Raw genomic sequence first — 20983 nt, 5'->3', positions numbered from 1 at the left:
AGGGCGCTAGCGATCAGTACACTGACAAGCACCTGCACACTCAACAATTTAAAAATGCCGTAAGTCTAGTAACTAGCTGTAGACTTGGTGTGGATTAGATAAAGTGTATTAGTTTCAGGTGAAATTTGATGCCCATTTAGAGATATTTAATTGACGGGTAGAGATAAAGCAGTTGCAATTTTGAAAAAACAGGAAAGAAATGTATTCTGGATGGAGACAAATAATGTCTCTCCTATTTAACTTCTACAACCATGCTGTAATTTTCTTGTTTTCTAAGCTGTACTATGGAAATTGCAGCTAAAGTTTGGTTGCTATGGTTTGCAGGTTTTCATAACTGTCCCCCAGTGTATACAACTGAGGCTACGAGCTACTTAGCAGCGTCCCACACCGATGTAGCTTATGTAACAACTAAAGGAAACCTGTAGAAATATATTTTAAATGTTATGCAAAATTTAAATTTATACGTTGGTTTCAATTAGATAAACTGTTTCATCTTCGAACGCCATGTGAACGCAACTTGCGTTTAAAAAAACATGCAGGTAACTAGTAAGCACGTGCACCTGTATTCAAATACAAGCGGATCACAAGAAACGTTTCCATTTCAATCTGGGTGTAAGTACGCTCTTGTTATATGTTACTGGCCGTATGTAGACGGACAGAACACAGTGCAGGATACACACATGCATATGTGCAACATAAAGTCCCATCATAACGCATGCAAAAAATAATATCCAGTGTAAGTATATGTGTATAACAAACCATGCATATGAAAAGACCATGTTATTTACCTTACAGGAAGTGTTCTGTCTCCTTTCCTTCTATCCATTTCTCTCTGGGGAACAGGATACCAGCGAAAATTCAATTTCCAATTAAATCCACCATAAGTCATGTCTGAACCAGCCATGTACTCAAATGTGTCATCGCTTATTACATCGATTATTGGACAAACAACCGTTTTTCTGGAGACAGAAATATGAAACAGAATGAAATGGAATGAAGTAAATCAGTATGTCTCAGTCCATACATTATTCCACACCATCTTCTGTACACCTGAATTCTTATAAATAATTACACACTTATTTGTGTTCTTTTCATCATCTATATAATTTGCTGCCAGACTGTCAAGAAGTCTCCTAAATATCAATCTTGAACTCAATGAATATACTTATCTACAACAATGTGGTATATTACACACACACACACACACACACACACACACACACCTATACATATAGATAGATTGTAAACTTGCAGGCAGGGCCTTCTCACCTCTTTGTCTGTTTTACCCAGTTTGTTTATTAGTTTACTGTGTTTGTCCCCATTTGTAAAGCGCTATATAAATAAATGATGATGATGATTATGATATTTAAACACACACATTTGTATATACATCCATACACACATCTATGAAAACACACATCTACACAGATACATATATATTTAGTCATGTAAACACATGTCTATCTACACAAACACACATCTACACACACACAACAATATTTTTTTGTTTGCTGAAGTAATATATGTTGTTTTCATTTAGGGTGATGTACGTTAATTCTATTAACACTAACCTAGATACTAAGCAGAGAATAGGAAAACTATCTACATTTAAAAGGAAATCCTTTGTTTACCCTTATCAACATAAGGAGATGTATATAGAAGCTTGGGTGATACTAAAGGTGTTTAATAACTTTTGCCCAAAACAAATAGTGAACATTTATATGCCAGATAATAATATCATTATAAAATCTGCCGATAAGGGAGGAGCTATAGTCATTCCAAATTAATTGGATTGTGTCATGGAGGCCCATCATATATTAGAGAATCATCATTTGTACAAAAATGTACTGTCTGATTTGAATTTGAAGGAATTCTATGGGGAAATTATTATATATGGTTTACATGTTATGTGTACTTGATTTGGGGTACATTATCACTGAAATCAAAATTTGGAAGAGGAAACGTGCTTATTTTTTATTCTTTTAATTTTATTTTAAACACAACCTTTTCACTTTTTTTTAAATACTATATACAACTACAAGGGATGGCCATGGGCACAAGATTCACTCCTAGTTATGCCAACTTATACATGGGAAGCTTTGAAGACCGATTTAAATAGTCAGTTCTCTTTAGGGCAAATCATGTGTTCTGTGACATTTTATTTATTACCTAATATTTATTTGGAAAGTCAACACTTATCACTTAAAATAACAATAACTATGTTAATCTTACTTCTTTACCTTTACGTATAAGATTTTAATGCAAAGTTATTTAGATATCACCCTATCTGCCTTAGCCAGTCAAAAAATATGTACTAAGAAACCAGAAAACCTTGGATAAAGAATATCCCATATGGACAGTTTTGAAGGACAGAATTGTTCATGAACTTTTTTTTTTTTTTTTTTTTAATAATCAAGATTAGTATTTATTTCATTTCATGATATTGGTTATCCAGTGAACCTTTTCAATAGAGTTGTGGGTAAACCTAAATCTTTAAGCAGACAGGATTTATTAAAGCCTGGATCAATATTGACTGTAAGTGTAATAAATCTTAGATGCACATATCACTTTCATATGTATCATAGGTCAATCTGAGTTCAGCTAGGATCAAGAAAATTATTAAGGAGAAATACAATATTTTAAAATTAGAAACAATGTAATACTATAATATTTAAAAGGTCCTCAAACTTGTTGATTAAGCAGCTTTTGTTTTAGTGACATAATAGATGATTAATTTCCTTTTTCTTTGTTTTTTTCTTTAGCTACAAGCACTGCTAAAAAAATATTATCAGAGGTAGTAACAATGAGTCTGATGTGTATTAATGTCACTATTTCTCCATTTATTACATGCAGTAAAATGGTTACTGACAACATTTTAATCAATTATAGCAAAAACGGTGACCATGTGTTTTTTCTATTTTTAACAAATCTTTGCTCAAACCTTGAGAAGTCTGCAATTTTTTTCTGGACTAGGGCTCTCTCCTTTATTCAAGCATAAAACTGGGGCACATTATAATACATGACATAGTCTACATTTATAAACAGAACCCCCTATTTTTCTTTTACATGCCAAAATCAGTGAAATGTTTAAATTATGTTAATCCAGGTGTATCAAGTGTTTGAATTATGGGAACATAAATATTCTCAGTTAAGTGATAGCTACAGCTAAAATATAATGAGATATGAGAAAGTGCAGATTGAATATGCGGTGGGATGGAGAGACTCTGTGGTATAATCATTGTTGTTCTTTTTATTCTAGTAGGTGAGAACAATGCCCTTAGATTCCTGGTAGTAATAATTGGGACTGTTCTGTTTATAGACAAGAGTTTTATATTTCATCAGTTACTTAAAGTGTCACTCCACGCAAAAATGATTTTAGTTAGGCAACATCATTTTAAAGGGCAGTTACTCTCTAAGCCTGAATGTTCTGACAGCTATCATCCGTTCAGAAGAAGAAGATGCAGTGCAATTAATTAATGTCAGAATATAGTACACACCGGTCTTCTTTAATTCTTGCCAACAGTGGCTCTAACCATCCAGCTGTACATTCACAATGAGCATCTAGAAATGTTATCACTTGACCCCTTGAAACATTTGCTCCTCTGAGGCGTGCCCGAATCAGTCCCGATCTCTGTTCCATCCTTAGAATTTTTACTGGAACTTCCAAGTGTCTGACATAGCTTTCTAGTGGCGTTTTCAGGAAATCTAAGAAAGTCGAAGAAAAGAAAAAAAAATTATCTGAAAATATGAAACCAGAAAGTTATTTGTTTAAAGAATTAATAATAATCATTTGCATCTTATTTGTATCTATTTATATATGCTATAGACCATATGTAGATATAAGGAGGATGTTTCAGCTATCGAACATGACACATGTAAAAATACACGCTGCATGGCTTTATATCTATTGGGTACCAACTTATATTTCCTAAAAAATTGCCAAAGTAAAATCATAAACTCATTAACCAATCTTTCTAATATAGCAATTTACTTTCTAAATCAAGCAAACTTTGGTGCTTCTAATACATTTTGGAAAGATCCACAAAAAGGTTTTACTCTCTAAATATCAGGGTTTTTCCATTTCCCAATATTAATGGGGTTGTATGTTACATGTAGAAACCCCACTGAAATGAATGAGCTGTTGAAATTAATGGATTAGTGAAATGAGTACAGCTCCACAGCATTGTTAATTGTTTTTTTTTCTCCCACATCAATAAAGATTCAATTAGTCTCTATTTATCTTGGGCCTCCCCTTTACCACCAGCCAATCACAAGGCTACTGCGGTTAACAATTTGTGATTGGACGACAGTGAAGGGAAGTTCCAGGTACTACCTGGTTTGATCATTTAGCGTCTGGCAGCGCTAGTGTATGGATGCCTCGCTTTTGTATCTCCAACATTGGATAAGATCAAGACAGATGAAAATATTTTATTCCCAATTGGACTACTGCAGATCAAAACGTCTTAATCATCTCATTGGTTAGAAAGGGGCAAGAAAAATTGACTGCCTGACACTGGTGATGACATCACAGTAATTTACAAAATCATCGTTTACTAGATGCCACCTGTTCTATAGTTTACAATGCAAAAATATCTGACTTCTGTGATTTTGCTATGATTGTAGATTGCAGCCTATGGATACACTAAGTGTTAACGCATAAATGATTCAAAAAAAATATAAGTATTTGAAAAAGCAAAGGTTATCTTTATTCTTGCAAATTGCATATGCAATGGTCTGTATTCATCATGAAACACGACAATATCCTCTATGTAAAACACACGTTATATAGAAGTAACACCACCCCTCTTACATACGTCACTAATCACTTCACGTACTAAGGAATATACCTCATAAGCACAAAGTTGGTTATATATATGTTTACAAACTCATCACTGTACTTAAAATCTCTGGGCCTAAGCAGGTCAAAAGGCATATGTGACCTTTTACACTCTTTTCTTTATATAGCATGACAACTGTTAGCCATTCTAACATCCTATGAATAGATGGCCTATTGTAGGGTATTACATAGAAAAACAATTTAACCATTTCACAGAATACAGAATAAAATCATTTGACCAACAGATTTTATACACATCAATATTGTTTTATCCAACATATATTTGTACCATAATTTTTCTATTACACTAAGAAGCACAGACATCACCGAAACACTGAATACTGGTTCATATCAGCAGGCAAAATGATTACCCTCCACTGTGTAGGTCATAGGAACACTTTAAGTTTTGCTGATGATTAATTTGCTGGACTTTTGTAAATTAGGTGGCATCAAAATTACAGAAAATTACAGAAATAAGTTTTCTTGCTTGATTGGGGGGAAGAAGACTATAATTTAAACTTTTATAGTTATGTCAAAGTATGCTACAGTTAGTCAGCCTGAAATATTGTATATACAGTTTACATCATTTGCTTTCCTATACAAATTTGGAATCAATACACCAGACTTCATGAAGTATAATATGATAATACGACACCAAAGTTTTCCATATCAGGAACTCGGAAGATTAGTATAAAGGAACGAGAAGAGAAAAGTGAAAGTGAAAATGGATATGGAGTGTTATTTAGAAGAGTGTTTCTCAAACCTTGTTCTCAGGGACCATCGACAATGCCTGTTTTCCATACCCCCGTTTTATAACGAATAGTTTCCAAGAAATGCCGGTGGCCAATGACTGCTTTATTATTGGTGGCTATTATTAAGGTGTTCTACCTTACAGTATCCACACACACTTTCCCCACCACCTGCTACAATCGTTATACTGCTACCTTATTAATTCTACCACCAACACCTCTCAGATTGTACACTCATTGTACACCATCTTTACCTTCTGCTTCATGTCATTATAGATGATTTGTTTGTGCCATGATCTCCTCAATGTACAGCACTGTGTAATATATCAATACTTTATAAATAAAAGAGAATTATAATAATAATAATAATAATAATAATAATAATAATAATAATAACAACAACTTTCATGTAGACATTTCTTTAAAAAGATGCACAGTTTCTTTGGCAGCAAACACAGTATTTCTATTTTATGTAAAATGTCTCATAAAGCATCACTTAAACAGGACATGTGCAGGTTGTTGGCTGATTATAGACACTGCAGAAAACGTTGACTAAAACAGTGATTTACTTACTCTCAAGAACCACAACTAAATCTATTAACTGCAGAAAGGAAATGTTTTACCTGTTGCATAGTTCTCCTATAAATATACTGGAAAGGAAGCAATAAGAAATTATATACTGTACCTCTTTCACTTGCATCGTCAACCAAGATGATTTCAGATAAAAGACGGTGTGGGGAACGGTTGATGACGCTGTGGACCGTCCGCAGTAGAGTGCTCCAGGCTTCATTGTGGAATACTATTACTATGCTTGTGTTTGGAAGCTCATCTGGGTAAACCTTAGTCTTACATCTGTCAAAAACAAACGTATCAAGAGAGATATGAACAGTAAATTAACACCTCCTTATTGCATGATTATAATACACATTTCTGCCATGTGAGGGCTATATTATTGCTACATCTGAGAAATAAACGCAGGACCCTGACGACCAGTTTTCCTGTAGTTTCCTGATCAGTATGTATCAAGTTCTTCACCTTACTTCTGATTGGATCCTCCTACTTATTCCCTATCACTTTCTGCTTTGTCCCACCTCTAGTCAATCACTGGTTTTCGTTCCTTCCAAACACCGTCCCAGCCACCTTCTACGGCTCCTACTTGTCCACCTTCTCCTGATTACTTCAAACCACAATGTCCCACTCCCACCAGATCAAGTTTTCAAAACAATATTAATAATAATGTGCTGAAAATATTTTCTAAATATTATTAATTGACATTAATAATATGGCTATTTTTGGTGAGTTCTGGCTGCTCTTGAAACTGGTATTATACAACAGATAACGACCTACTAGTCAACATCTTCTACTTTCTCCCAAATGCCTTCTGCTGCATTCTCTACAGATCATTGTAGGTTTATTTCAGATCACCTTCTCCCATTCCCTCCTGGTGACCAGATGCTTACACCAAATCACCTTCCTCAATTCCCAAATGGTCACCTTCCACTCTCTTCCTCCTAGCAGTCACCTTTAACTGCTCCTTCTCAAATACCCTCCACTTCCTATTCCCTAAGGATTCTCTTCTGCTCTCTCCCAATTATCTGCTGCATTTCTCTCAGATTATTATTATATTATTATTAGCATTTATTTATATGTCACCACAAGATTTCCTGCAGTACAGAGTACAAACAGATGACCATACAGGGTAAGGCAGTACAGGACAATAAACAAGCAAAACCAAGACTCCAAAAGCTCCAAGCATAGCTAATACTGTGAAGCTGGAGGAGAAGAATAGGTATAGAGACAGATGGGGAGAGGAGCCTATTTGTAAGAGCTTACATACTAAAGGGAGGGCAAACAGACTGCAGACACAAGGAACTCAGTGGATAGGGATCACTTGGTAGAGGGGCAAGTACAGGGACAGGGGCAGAGAGAGGAGATCAAGCATTGAGATGGTTAGGTGGATGGCTGGTAGGCTTTGAGTTTTAAATACATATTTGAAGGAGGGCAGATTATGGGACAGTCGGATGGAACGTGGAGGTCGTTCCAGTGGAGGGGGGCAGCCCAGAAATCTTGAAATCTGGCGTGGGAAGTGGTGATCAGAAAGAAGATGTGACGGTCATTGACTGATCTCAGGGAAAAGGATGGAGTGCGAATGGAAAGGATGTTGGAGATATAGGGGGCAGTGGAGAGTGAAAGGGTCTTGTAGGTGAGGGTGAGGAGATTGAAAAGGAAGGGGAAAACAGTGTAAGGCAATACAGAGAGGGGAGGCATAAGAAGCGTGAAAGAAAGATAAGTCTCTCAGCTGCGATGAGTGTAGAGCAAGGGGGGGGGCGAGGAGGTTAGTGGGGGAGGCTGGTGAGGAGAAATTTGCAGTAGTCCAGATGGGAAATGATGAGTGCATAGACAATAGTTTTGGTAGTATCCTGAGATAGGAAGGGCCGGATGTGGGCGATATTACGTAGTTGGAAGCAACAGGATTGAGCAAGAGATTGTATGTTTGTATGTGGGGGGGTAAAAGAGAGGGAGGAGTCAAGGTTGAAGGAGTTGGGGAACAGAACAGATGGTGGTGTTGTTAACAGTGACAGAGAGATCAAGGGGAAGGTGAAGATTTAGAAGGAGGGAGATGAGGGCATGTGTAAAGGAAGAGAGGACAATGCCCGTGGAGAATGAACAGGTTAAAGAAGTGTGCAAGGTGGGAGCAGGCAGTGGGGGAGAGGGAGCAAAGGAGGTGAGAGGGGATGGGATCCAGGTGGCAGGTGGACAAGGGAGTGGAAAGAATGATGGAGTGGACTTCTTCACCCGAAGTAAGGCGGAAGGAGCACCAGAGTTGGTTGATGGAGGAAGGAGATCACCCTTTGTTTTATAGACGTCACGTTTGCTCTCTTCTGATTCGCTTCTAGTTATTCTGCTCCCATCTGATTCACGTTTGTTTCCTTCAGATCACCTTCTCCCTCTTTCCTTCACTTCTTTTTTTAACAAGATCCCAGCACCTGATATATATTAATTACATCTAAATTACTAAAAACTTATAGAAGCAAAAAGGCAAAGAGTGGACTGACCTGGTATAAAGTCTAAAGTGAAGCAATTCTGTAAACATGTTACACAAGGTAGAAGAATGACAGACATTCCCAATTCATCTGAGAATTCTGTTTGTAGCAGCCAGATATTTGGTGCAACTAAGTGCAAATCAGGAACACTTTATACTAATATTCAGTCCCGAATTTACATTGTGTGTCCTCCTGCACCACTTTTTCTATTGTTTCATATTAATAACAGTTTCTACTTCATTACAAACTTAGGATGCAGAATGGCTAATTTATTGTCATTATGCATAAATGTCCAATAACTCATATCAAGCAGACATTTGTATTCTTTTGCATAACTAGCACTAGCATGGCCAAGGATGCCAAGATGCGTTTAGTTGCTATCTTGCATGCTATGAACTAATCCATAAAATGAATATAATTTGTAGAATGTATTGTACAGATGTAATCTAATGTCCAACAAGGGTACAGAGACTGTGAGGACGTGGCTGCCAAAAAATGGGGCATGTTAGCAAAATGTGGAACATTTAGCATGTACAGATGGCTAATGACTTACTGGCACAGGTTAGTTCTCCGGTACTTGCGCTACACAATGAATGGAAACTTTGAATATTACTTTGGCAATAAGTCAAATTGTCACACATTTTGTTTACCACAAAGGGATATATCATGCATCTGTTTTGTATAATTATTATTTGGCTACTAAACACGGTATGGTGTTTGCTGGAATTAATTGATCATGAATATGTTATCAGAGAATTTCAACATGCACACAGCAAAAGCCCTTAAAGGAGAACCACAGACATTTTATTGAAATCCTATAATTGATAATACAGTGAATAAAAATTATCATTATTAGCTGTTCTGGTGATACACGCTTATAGCACAACATTTAAACATTAGCTTAACAGTATTTTGGGACATACAATAGACGAAATAAATGCAGATTTGAAAACAAAAGGTGGGAAGGGCCCTGATTATGAGCTTACAATCTAGAGGGAAAAGGATGCTGATGAGGCAACAGGAGCGAGTATATCTTGGAATGGAGATTGGGAAAGTTGAAGGCTTGGGCAGTCTTGTTAATGTTGGGATCTGAAGAAAAAAATGCAGATGGACTTCACAGGACTAGATCTCTAGTCTTGTGGACTTAGGGAAGGTGGTGCTGTCTGGTGAGCAACAGTAGCAGCTGTTATCTGAGCTGATCCTTAAACAGTTCTTTGACACCGGAATCCTTTACCTCTAATGAACTCAGAATAACTTGAGGGTCCTGTATCTTCACAATGCACCAGATCTCTCAGATAAATTCACCATTTGAGAGAGAACATCAAGCTTATTTGTAGATATGAGAAAGAACATTTGGTTACTGAAAGATGTTTAGGGGGTTACAAGAAACATTTGGAGTTTTGGATATTTACCAACTGGGATGACTTTGCAAACTACACAAACTTATATTAAGCTGCAACTGCATAAAAAGTTAGCTAAGAAGTAATTGAGAGGGAGAAAATGCTTGGACCATTTAAGCGACGTTTGCTATGAATAATAATTCTGTATCACTTGCTCTGCTGCACTGTTTTGGAAATAAAGCTCTCTGTCTTTAAGGACAGCTGACTTCTTATGTTCTAACAACAGGGAGAGGCTGTCGTCGTCAAAGCGGGAGAGGATGAGGGAATGGAAAAGTTTTGGTTGCATCTTGGGTAATAAACCTGTGCATTCTAGCGATTTATAAAAGGTATAGGTGACAAGACTGTGAGAAAGAGCCGAAAGTGAGGAGTAACGCCAAGGCCGGCTTGGGGGGGGCGGAGGAAACTGTGGTGTTATTGACGATGAGTGAGATGTTAGTGGTGACTTTGGGAGGATGGAAGATAAGCTATATTTTGAACATGTTTTTTTCAGGCAATATGTGGACATAAATAATAATAGCAAAGAGACAGATTGTAACACAAGATAATAGTAATGAAGAGAGGTCAGGACAGGAGAAGTAGATGTGATTGTTCATTATTCACTTACATTTATAAAAGTACTTCCCCTTTAATTGTTCAGCAAATATATACATATATGGGTACTCTGCTTTTACATTCTGCACATTGTCATGGAAAATGAGTAGAGAACCGACATGTTGTTGCTGAGGTTTAGCGAAACAACAATTACACTGACAGTAAACATTACGACTAGCAACGTTAGGATTTTTTTCAGTCTGGCCCTGCTGGGACTTACAGTTCAACAACAACTGAAGAGCCACAGGCTGCTATAGCTAATAGAACCCACTGTCTAACAGACTATACAGAGGTTTACTTACTAATATAGCTGCACACGTGCATTATTAGCCCATAACAACCAATTATATTTTTGACTCAGTCTAGGCCAGTAAAGATTAATAGCTGATTAAATGGTGTGGGTTACTGTACTTGTCATGTTAGTAAATAGCTCTCACAGTCTCTTGTACAGTTGTAGTGCGATATAAGTATATTACCCATTGTCACATGACAATCTGCCCTCTACTGTAGCTCTCAAGGACAGTCTGCAGCCCATTTATTTCAATTATTTAAGTGTCGGGAGATGCCTCCTATATCTGTCACTTGTTCATCCCTCTCAGTCAGGCAGCAGGGATGGAATGATCTGGAGGTAATCTGGTTGTTGTACTTTAATATTTTGGTTCCGTGGAACATGTATTTTATGATAACATTTAAAATGCAAGTTAGCCCACTATTTGACATTAACATATCAAAGTCTGTGAATAACTGTTCTAAATATAATATTATGTACTTGAAAAAACTGAAGTAGTCATTGTTAAACAGAAATAGATAATTCTAGATATAAACACAATTTTCTCTGTTATTTGGGGTACTCTTTGGGCTGTATTCCCTGTACATGCAAAGGTCAGAGGGCAGCATATAATTGCTTTGATGTTATTTTTATTTCACTCTTTTATATTACTACTGCTATTATTATGATTATTATTATTGTTATTATTGTTTATTTTTTGCTTTTTCATCTTGAGGTTTACTGTTATTATTGTTTATTTTTTGCTTTTTCATCTTGAGGTTTACTGAAAACCTGTTCTTCCTAGTAAAAATAATGGAGGACCATCTAACATCAGTATAGTACACCATCCAACAAGGTTAGTCAGGGACATTTATGAAAGCTGGCCCACAAGACAAAGGTATTCTAACACATGGCAACCAAACAAAGCTTGTTTGTACTTGTAACAAGGTGGACCTCCTATGCCACCCTGTCATTTGCAGGCGACCGGCAGGGCCTGCCTTGCCACCGCCCCCTTTCTTTATCCCAAACGCGCCCCCACTAAACGCTATAGGTGGCACTCTACTGCCACCTGGAACTGCTTCCTTCTGGGTACACACTTGCTGCTAGGGCACCCCCTTGCTGGGCCCTTGGGCTGGTAGTGATGTTCTCTTCCTTCAGGTCAGGGTTGCTGTGGATGGTTCCCCCTCCCCTCTCACAATGGGTAGCAGGCAGAGTGTTGTTACTAGACGCTAGGTCCCAAATTTCAGAACAGCTGGATAATGGATTAAAGTGGTCTAATCTGTAAATCACAGGTAAGTAGGCATCAAAGCAGGATCATGAAACAGTGATGTTTACTACTGAGAGAGGGGCTTTATAAGGACCGTTACACACTAGTTAGAGGTACTAGTGATCATCCAGAAGTACAGGTGGTATATACACAGTCGAAATACTAAATACAGCTCTTTTTATACATTTTCTGACACATATTGGCAGGGGATAATCCAGCCCACTCTGCATACCGGGCACCACAAAATCTGAGATATTAAATTCAGTGTTTAGGATGAGGATGAAATATATTCTCGAAACTTGGATTTAATGGAATAAAAATGTAAAAAAACTCCCATCAATCTGTGATTTCCCAAATTACTTGCTGTTTAATTATTCAGATAGTACCTCTATCTCAACAGAACACATAGGCTAACAGGATAACGAGCCCCTGCGGTGCATTCAGGCTAGAAAAATGTGTTGGTCACTCTTAGATAAAAAGGCTTAATTAGCATGGGATTTCCTTTCTTCAGAAAAGTTACAGAACCAAGATGCCTCCAAAATCTCAAACTAACTTATAAATCAATTAATAAACAATATGCAAATAAATACATTTACACTCCCAGCACCGGCACTTAACCCTTTTGGCACTGTACTGTACGCCACATCGTCCATACACTGGGGCAGCACGGTGGCTTAGTGGTTAGCACTCCTGCCTCACAGCACTCGGGTCATGAGTTCGATTCCCGACCATGCCCTTATCTATTCGGCCCCGCAGCATCGGGTATTAACCCCCTCCATGCCATCCTGACCATGTGGGAGGTGAAAGTGATCCGGCCACAGTGCTATGTTCTCCCCGTGTTTGCGAGGGTTTCCTCCGGGTGCTCCGGTTTCCTCCCACACTCCAAAAACATACTAGTAGGTTAATTGGCTGCTATCAAACAATTTACCCTAGTCTGTGTGTGTGTGTGTGTGTGTGTGTGTGTGTGTGTGTGTGTGTGTGTGTGTGTGTGTGTGTGTGTGTGTGTTAGGGAACGTAGACTGTAAGCTCCAATGGGACAGGGACTGATGTGGGTGAGTTCTCTGTGCAGCGCTGATGTAAATGATGATGATGATACACTAAATATAAACATGTAAACTAACAGAAATTCCCTTTAATACATATTTACATCCCCTAGCCTTGGAGTTTAACTATTCGGCCCAGCAGCATCGGGTATTAACCCCCTCCATGCCATCCTGACCATGTGGGAGGTGAAAGTGATCCGGCCACAGTGCTAGATGGCAGTTAGAATCTAATTGGTTTCTGTGGGTTATAGCTCATTTTCCCATGTACTGGATTTCTTAAACGTCCCCAATTAAATCTAACGATTAGAGTAAAATGCATCTTGCAGGGCTGCAGTGATTAGAAGATGCGAGCGGTATTAAGACCATCTCTGGCATACGCTAACTTCCGCCCGGTATATAATGAGAGGGCACTGTACAAGTACATGTTTAGTTCACCTATAAATAGGCATAAAAACACAGTTTGTCATATCAGCAACCTTGAGTATTCATCATTCCCACTCTGTCTACAGAGAACCATAACAGCTATAAAACTGTAATGTAGTGTATGACCGCCAGTATAAATGATGATACAGCCGTTAGCAGTGCAGGGAGGTTACGCCACCTCTGACAAAATGATATGTTTCAGAATGGCACGGTTTAGATTGGTATTTACTTGCAAATGTGCAGTAGTAAAAGCCTTCAAGATCACAGTAATAGGTCTGAATATGCTTTATTAAGGACGTACGTGGCAGTGGCTTGTCAGTATAAAAGGACGTTAAAATTAAAATTGTTCCACTACAATCTGGCAAAGACTTATTGACATATTGATAGTGTTCTATTCAGCTACCGGAACAGTTATATTAATTCTTATATACCTAACAGCCTGTATCTTTCAAGCCTGGTATTACAACGGCAAATTGAATGAACACAAAACAATAGTTCATCAAAATGACAACATAAATAGGGCAGTAACACAAAGAAACAACTTGTTATAAGAAAGGAAATGAACTAATGGTATTGGCTTTATTTCAATTATAAGGATCATCCACTGACCTGGCTCTTCATTCTGCTCGTTCAAATCCAATTTGATTGTGACCGTAAGGAACAATTGTGAAGGGGCAGAGAGGGCAAATTGGAACTGACTATATTTCAAGTGACAAATATTTTGTTTGTTATTATTATTTTGCACTGTAATTGCATATTTGCTTCTGCATAGAGAATGGGAATTAATTAAATCTTTGCAAAAGGTACTGATCTCTGTCACCTCTGATTCCGAGGTGGTGTGAATTTTGAGTGTAAATATTTACAGCATATAACTGATTAATATTATAAAATGTGTTTGTTCCATAGAGGCGCTTTATGATAGCGTGTACACACAGACAGAGGCAGTCCTATAATGTCAGACACTCTCCCTATATATTCTGCTCAGTTTATTGCAGTTGTGCCTCTTAGTAAATAAGCTTGTTGGCCATGATTTCCCACAATGCTTTGCAATAACATAATTGCACAAATTGATGTACATTTGCTCGTTTGTTATGTATATGTTTACTATATAAGGTGCTTTACACTGTATCTCTTTTTAGCACTAAGGTAATACAAAACACATGTTTACATACTTGAATCTTGCTGTAAGCAGGACATTTATGTATAAAAATAAACTATTTATTACAATACCCCAGAAACAAATAGCTTTAAATTAAAAAAAAGTAACTTAAAAGATTATTTTTATTTGCATCCCTTAAATTATATTAAGATGATTTGCCGTTTAATATTATTACCTTGACTGTTACCTTCTGATAAATAAAAAATATATTAAAGTGGTTTCTAAACTACTGTATCTATATGTGAGCTCGCGATTTAATCTGACATCAGCGGGTATATTTACTAAACTGAGGATTTGAAAAAGTGGAGAAGTTACCTATAGCAACCAATCAGATCTAGCTGTCATTATGTAAAATGTACTAAATAAATGACAACTAGAATCTGATTGGTTGCTATAGGCAACATCTCCACTTTTCCAACCCTCCGGAAACTCACAACTTGATACATTGGCCCCCAGAAGTGAGAAGATAGTTATCAGACCTCTCACATTCCAATCCTGCTAGTTTGTTACTTTGTTGAAATATCAAAAGCAGTTAACCCTTAGTTCTGCAGAAAAACTGATCAGCTTGTTGTGCAACAAAAAGAAAAAAATGAATAGAAATGTTTTCAGACTTCAAATGAGGAAAATCCATGAAACAAGTTGGATGAATGAACATATGAATGACATGACAATCTTCTTGCATCAGTATCTCAGGCAACTGACATTACTTCTAGTGGTATTGAAGACCCTGCTCCTTCCACTATCTAACTCTTGGGGGTAGATTTACTAAACCTTCTAAAAAGCGAAATGGGAGGTGTTGCCCATAGCAGCCAATCAGATTCCAGCTATCGTTATCTAGAATGTACAAGATAAATGAGAGCTAGAATCTGATTGGCTGCTACAGGCAACTCCTTTTTTTTTTTTGCTTTTTAGAAGGGTTAGTACATCTACTTCTTTGTCTGTGGTAAAATATTTGAAATGTTTTTCCACTGATATTTTTCCAATTTAATTGCTGTGGTCACTATTTTGCCATTACCTTTGAACACTGTACATTTCATATTATTAAACTGTTAAGAACCAATAATTCTACTTACTGGCAACATCACAAAGTTAATGTTGGAATAAAGATGTTTATCACCTGAGAGTGATCACCTGAGAGTGATCTGTCATGAAACGCTCCCTGATGGGAAGAGATGTGAGTTTCAGCGAGAGACAGTTTAACAAGTGGTATCATCAGGATCAGGAATAAAATCTTGAGAGTAAAGCTGGGTACACACTGATGCAATTATCGAACAGATCACACAATAAACGACCACTTGCTCACATACTGGAAGAGTGTGTACGCTCCCACGATCATGTTTTATTGTATCAAAACACGGCGCATCTGTTGATTTGGTTTTATAAACTTCCTACAAATCACGATCGACGATGGGAGGGGCGAGGCCACCGGGGCCGGCCAGTCAGAATGAAGGAGAGGCGTGATTATGCAAAATGTCTAGTTTAGTCGCCCCTGGTACGCATGAATCAGCATGCTCATGGTGAAACTGTTACAGAAATCACATCAGGAGTAAAATGCAATAGTGTGTACCCAGCATAAGAGAGCTGGAAGGAAACGTCCCTGGAGAGTTGAGAGATTAATAGAGCAATGACACAGAGAGAGATACAGGGACATGTGCAGTTCACAACTCTGAGACAGAAATCTAGAGAGAGGGAGATGCAGGGCAGGTGCGGACTACAAGATAAGCTCAGCACTGAGAGCCGCTAATCTAATCTGAGTGGGAGTCATACCCAAAAATTATGAGTACACAGTAAGTTTATGTGACAGTGCTGAACCCGTGTACCAAAACATTAAGAATAACAGTACAGCAAGAGACTCTTGTGCCCATGTGCATGTTGATACTTGTAGTGCCATAAATATGTACTTTAAATGGTGGTCCCATCTGGAAATAGTAAGTGTTGCCACATCAGAAAACAATAATGATTGACTCGCAGCTAATAAAATAGTAAGCCACTAGAATATAATAACATAAAAAAAAATCCCATACATATAATCATTGATTAAATTTCGCCCACAATTTATTCATAAAATAATTTGGCCCACATAAGATAAATAATAATAATTTTTACCCCTCTAAATCAAAAGTCATGATTACCCTCATAATTAAAACTTGTATTGTGTCTCCTGTTATGTTATGAATGTCCAGATAGCGCTAACAGAATGCTTTATTTTTCCTGTTAAATCTCGGGCGAGTTTCTCTTTTTGTTGAATCTCGGGCGAGTTTGATTAAACCTCCGGCAGGATAGGGGTTTTAAAATCGACACACATCACCAGAGATTGGATTTTGGAACGTCAAAATCACAGGTTAATACATATGGTGACTTTGCACATAAAATCGCCAGTGATCTTGAGCGATTTGCAGCTGTGTGATACATTTACACCCTGGTGTTTCTGCAAACATAATGGAGTGTACAAGTGATTTACCATTCCATCGCTACACATACATTACAGCTGTTCAAGTGTTGTCAAATCTGCCTGCTTCTTTGCTTATTTTGGCCTACTGGATCCTATGGTGGGAGAGACTGAGCCACACCCCAGTACAGCCACGTAAGAGTCATGAACGATGCACTAAAATGCCAACAGGTATTACATACATGATTATGGAGGTGTTTTTTTTTTACAATACTATAAATAATCAACAATCTTAATGGTTTATAATACAAAGTAACAAACACAATATGTAAAGAACTATATTTGCTGATTTCAATCTCCTTTTATAAATACAAACAAAACTATTAATCTTGCCCTGTTCATGACCCACTTTACATTTATTATTAATTCCTTCATACCTCGGAGCATTACTTAATTCTACATACAAAGTCAGAATAGTATAATCTGAAACATGTGAATAACTCAGTATGTACCCTAGTTATTAAAATGACTTCTGACCCTGAGCCATTTTCAACTGGAATCCACCAAACCCCCCAATCCAATCCTCCACACCTAAAAAAAGGGCACATTCATATAACCTGAATAGTCTCGTTGCTTTTGTCGTGACGACAATATTTTCCGGAGGGCGGGAACTCATGGTTTGGCCCCCCCATGCCTATCCTCATCTTTCACCTTATATCATGTTTATCCCCGGTTGTATGTCCAGTTGTCTTTTCCGTCTCATCTCTGCTCCTCCTGGTCTCCCAAAGTCTTCCCCTGCACCCCTGCATCATGTCTGCAGCCTTTATTTCCAACATGCGTTCTGTCCATTGTCCGCATGCTCCTCATCATCATTATCATTTATTTATATAGCGCCAACATATTCCGTAGCTCCTCCTGTTCTCACCGCTCTCCTAATTGTCTGAAGTCTGATCCAAACCTTGAAAGCAATTTGTTGCCATCACCAGTAGATACCTGATGCCCGTCTTCTTATACCAGCCTATTACCCAAAAAACATACCAGCCAGTGTCCAACAGGTTATACCAGCCGGTGCAAAGTATATTACACCAGCATGTACTCAACGCATGCGTAATACCTTCCACAAACCTGTGCTCAACATGTTAGATAGTCCTGTGTCCAGGTGATGGACAATGAGGGTTTAGATGTGGTCTAATATCATTAGTTTAAGCAAGATTAGAGTTTGACATCAGTATGATAGTTCCTTGAGACAACTGAACTGGAAAATGGAGACAGTAACAACACAGTAAGATACAGTAAAGTGACAACTGGATTTTCTTAACTAATGTGCATTGTTCTGTCTTATCAGCATTTCAGTTAATAGTATGAACTGTGTCTGTTGTCTTTGCTATTTACGTTAATGCCATTGCTGGCCTAAGCGGACATGTGGCGATGCATCCTCTGGGGTGACAGGACCCCTGGACACAATCATTATGACAAAGTAACCTCATTAAAGAAATTAAGTTGAGAATGATACCTTGTATCAAATACAAGTGCAAGAGTTTAGATACAATACCAGACTTTCCAACATTCCTGGCTGGAAAACTAGGTCACATTCCCAGTCTATCCAAAACTATTTCCAAATCCAGCCAAACTACATCCATACCCTAAGGGAATGGGGGGGAGGGGGGGGGGGGGGCAAAGATGCAATACTCTTCTGAGCATAAGTGTGGGGGCTGGGGCATGTGCAAGGGACCCCCTTTTTTGCTTTCAGCTCCATCAGAGTGGACATGAAAGGCCAAACAGTCTCCACTGTACATACCTCCGGTGGTAATCGAGTTATCAGTGCTGTAAACACCAACACTTCCAAATGATGTCACTTGCGTGCACCACTTGGTAATTTCGGCTTTTAAACGGGCAACGCAAGGACTCAGGTATTACCTTTACGTTAGGGGTTAGGGTTAGGGGTTAGGGATAGGGTTAGGAATAAAATTAATATTACCATAGTCCGTGGGTCGCCGCTTTTAAAAAAAAAAAAAAGGCAAGTGACATCATTTGGAAGTGTCGCGATGTCCTCTCATCGGATTTCCTCTGTGTCTTTTTACTGGTAAGTAGTTATTTTTTCTATGTCGTTCTGTTTATTATCGGAATAATTATGTAGGAGCAAACAGTGTCGGTGTTTACAGCACCGATAACTCGTACTACACCCCATACCTCGACCCTCTCTGCATGCTCAATAGCAGAGCTGGGGGGGGGAAGCCTGGTGGGGGGACTGGCGATGTGTGATGTGTGCGCCACACATCGCCATTCCCCCCACCAGGCTTCTCCCGCTGGATCCCATACACTCTGCATAGGACATCACGGCAGTAGTTACATTAAACCACAACCTTTATGGCGGCTGTTGGCAGATATGTAATACACTATGTAAGTAGGAACAGATGATGATGATTAGAACCAACAGGACAAGCAAAGTTGTATTGTGGAATCAGTATTTAAAAAATAAAATGATAATAATAATAATAATAATAATAATAAACCAACCAAGAATTAATTTTTACAAAACTAAAACTGGCAATTTAAGGGCATTCAGTAATTCTGACCATATGGCTGCCTCGAGTATTGTACTAAATGCTTTAAATACATAAGAGGAAAGTACAACAAAGAATTATTACCGAACAGCACTCTATAGATTTTAACTGTTTTCAATGTTGTAATATAGTAGCAATAAGACCGACTGGAGACAACTGAAGTCTTAGCGGAGACAATTCCGTTCTTTTTGCTGACAGGGAGATCCCCTGCTGTCTAAAAGCTGCTTTCTTGTCTATCACTAATTCTCTAGGCGTGCTGATCTGCTGCGTCTGGCTGTCAGCTTCACTTCTGCTCTTGGGAACAGACTTCCTTTCAGTTTCTGTTAACCATTTCAGTGCCAGGATTATGGGTCTCCCCGTGCCTCCCATATTTCCCTAAGACAGTCGTGAATTTTGGCATCATAAATATTTATCTCAGAAATGTGTATCCAAGAACTCAGACTTCCGATGCTTCTTGGTTCATAGATTTGGTGAGAATACAATACTATAGCTGCTGGACTCAATTTGGCACTCCAAAGTATAGCATATGGGATAATGTATCTGCTTAAAGTATAGAGGTCAGCAATGAGATCCTTGACCAAAAAAAAACAAGACTGCAGGAAAAGTGCTGGACAAAGATCCAAAGTCGTTCATTGCTCTGCAGCACTCGGAGCTCACAATCTAATTGGAAGGGGCGTATTCAATTGTTGGCGGAAACGCCAAAAATCCCGCGTCCGTGCACTATTACCATTGTTACGGTAATAGTGCGCGGAAAAACCATTAATACGGTAATTTTCTCGCTGGATTTCAGCTCGCAGCTCCCTGAGCCGCGAGCTGAAATCCAGCTAACTACTACCGTAATAATGGTAGCAGTTTTTACGCGGCGGGATCTCGGAACAATTGAATACGCCCTAAGAGTGCTCAGCTGAGGTAAGAGCAGCGAGTCTGGCACAGAGTAGAGATTGGAACAATTGTGGGGGAGCACAGGGTGAGTAGTATAGGCGGCAGTAGGGTAAGCTCTAGTAAAGAGATGGCTTTTCATAGCGCATTTACAGATTTGAAGGCTAGCAAAGCGCCTGGTCGGAAGTGGTTAGGAGTTCCATAAGTGGGCAGCGATGCGGTAGCCGGCGGGAGTAAGAGGTGGTTAGCAGTGATGGAGCGAGAAGCAGGTCAGAGGTAGACCTAAAAATGACCTCTAATATCCATAATAATTTACAGGAGCAAGTGCCATTGCTGGGGCACTCGGCAGCGGGACACACGTGCTGTTGTA

The 20983-nt window shown here is 38.4% G+C and overlaps 1 protein-coding gene across 7 annotated transcripts in view; it reads right to left on the bottom strand.

Annotated features, from left to right (window-relative positions):
* The window catches only part of GALNT13 (polypeptide N-acetylgalactosaminyltransferase 13), a 208430-nt gene that overhangs the window by 82033 nt on the left and 105414 nt on the right, over positions 1-20983 (bottom strand). For all 7 annotated transcript variants that reach the window (XM_075180900.1, XM_075180901.1, XM_075180905.1 and 4 more), the window contains exons 3-5: positions 6272-6438; positions 3498-3705; positions 789-959 (exon numbers count right to left, since the gene is read on the bottom strand). In XM_075180900.1, coding sequence (XP_075037001.1) covers positions 789-959; positions 3498-3705; positions 6272-6438 — 546 coding nt within the window. The remainder of the gene's footprint in view (positions 1-788; positions 960-3497; positions 3706-6271; positions 6439-20983) is intronic.

This window comes from Mixophyes fleayi, chromosome 7 (genome assembly GCF_038048845.1).
Source record: "Mixophyes fleayi isolate aMixFle1 chromosome 7, aMixFle1.hap1, whole genome shotgun sequence".
NCBI classification, from domain to species: domain Eukaryota; kingdom Metazoa; phylum Chordata; class Amphibia; order Anura; family Limnodynastidae; genus Mixophyes; species Mixophyes fleayi.
Note: the sequence above shows the minus strand (reverse complement) of the source record. Positions and strands in the feature narration are given on the sequence as shown.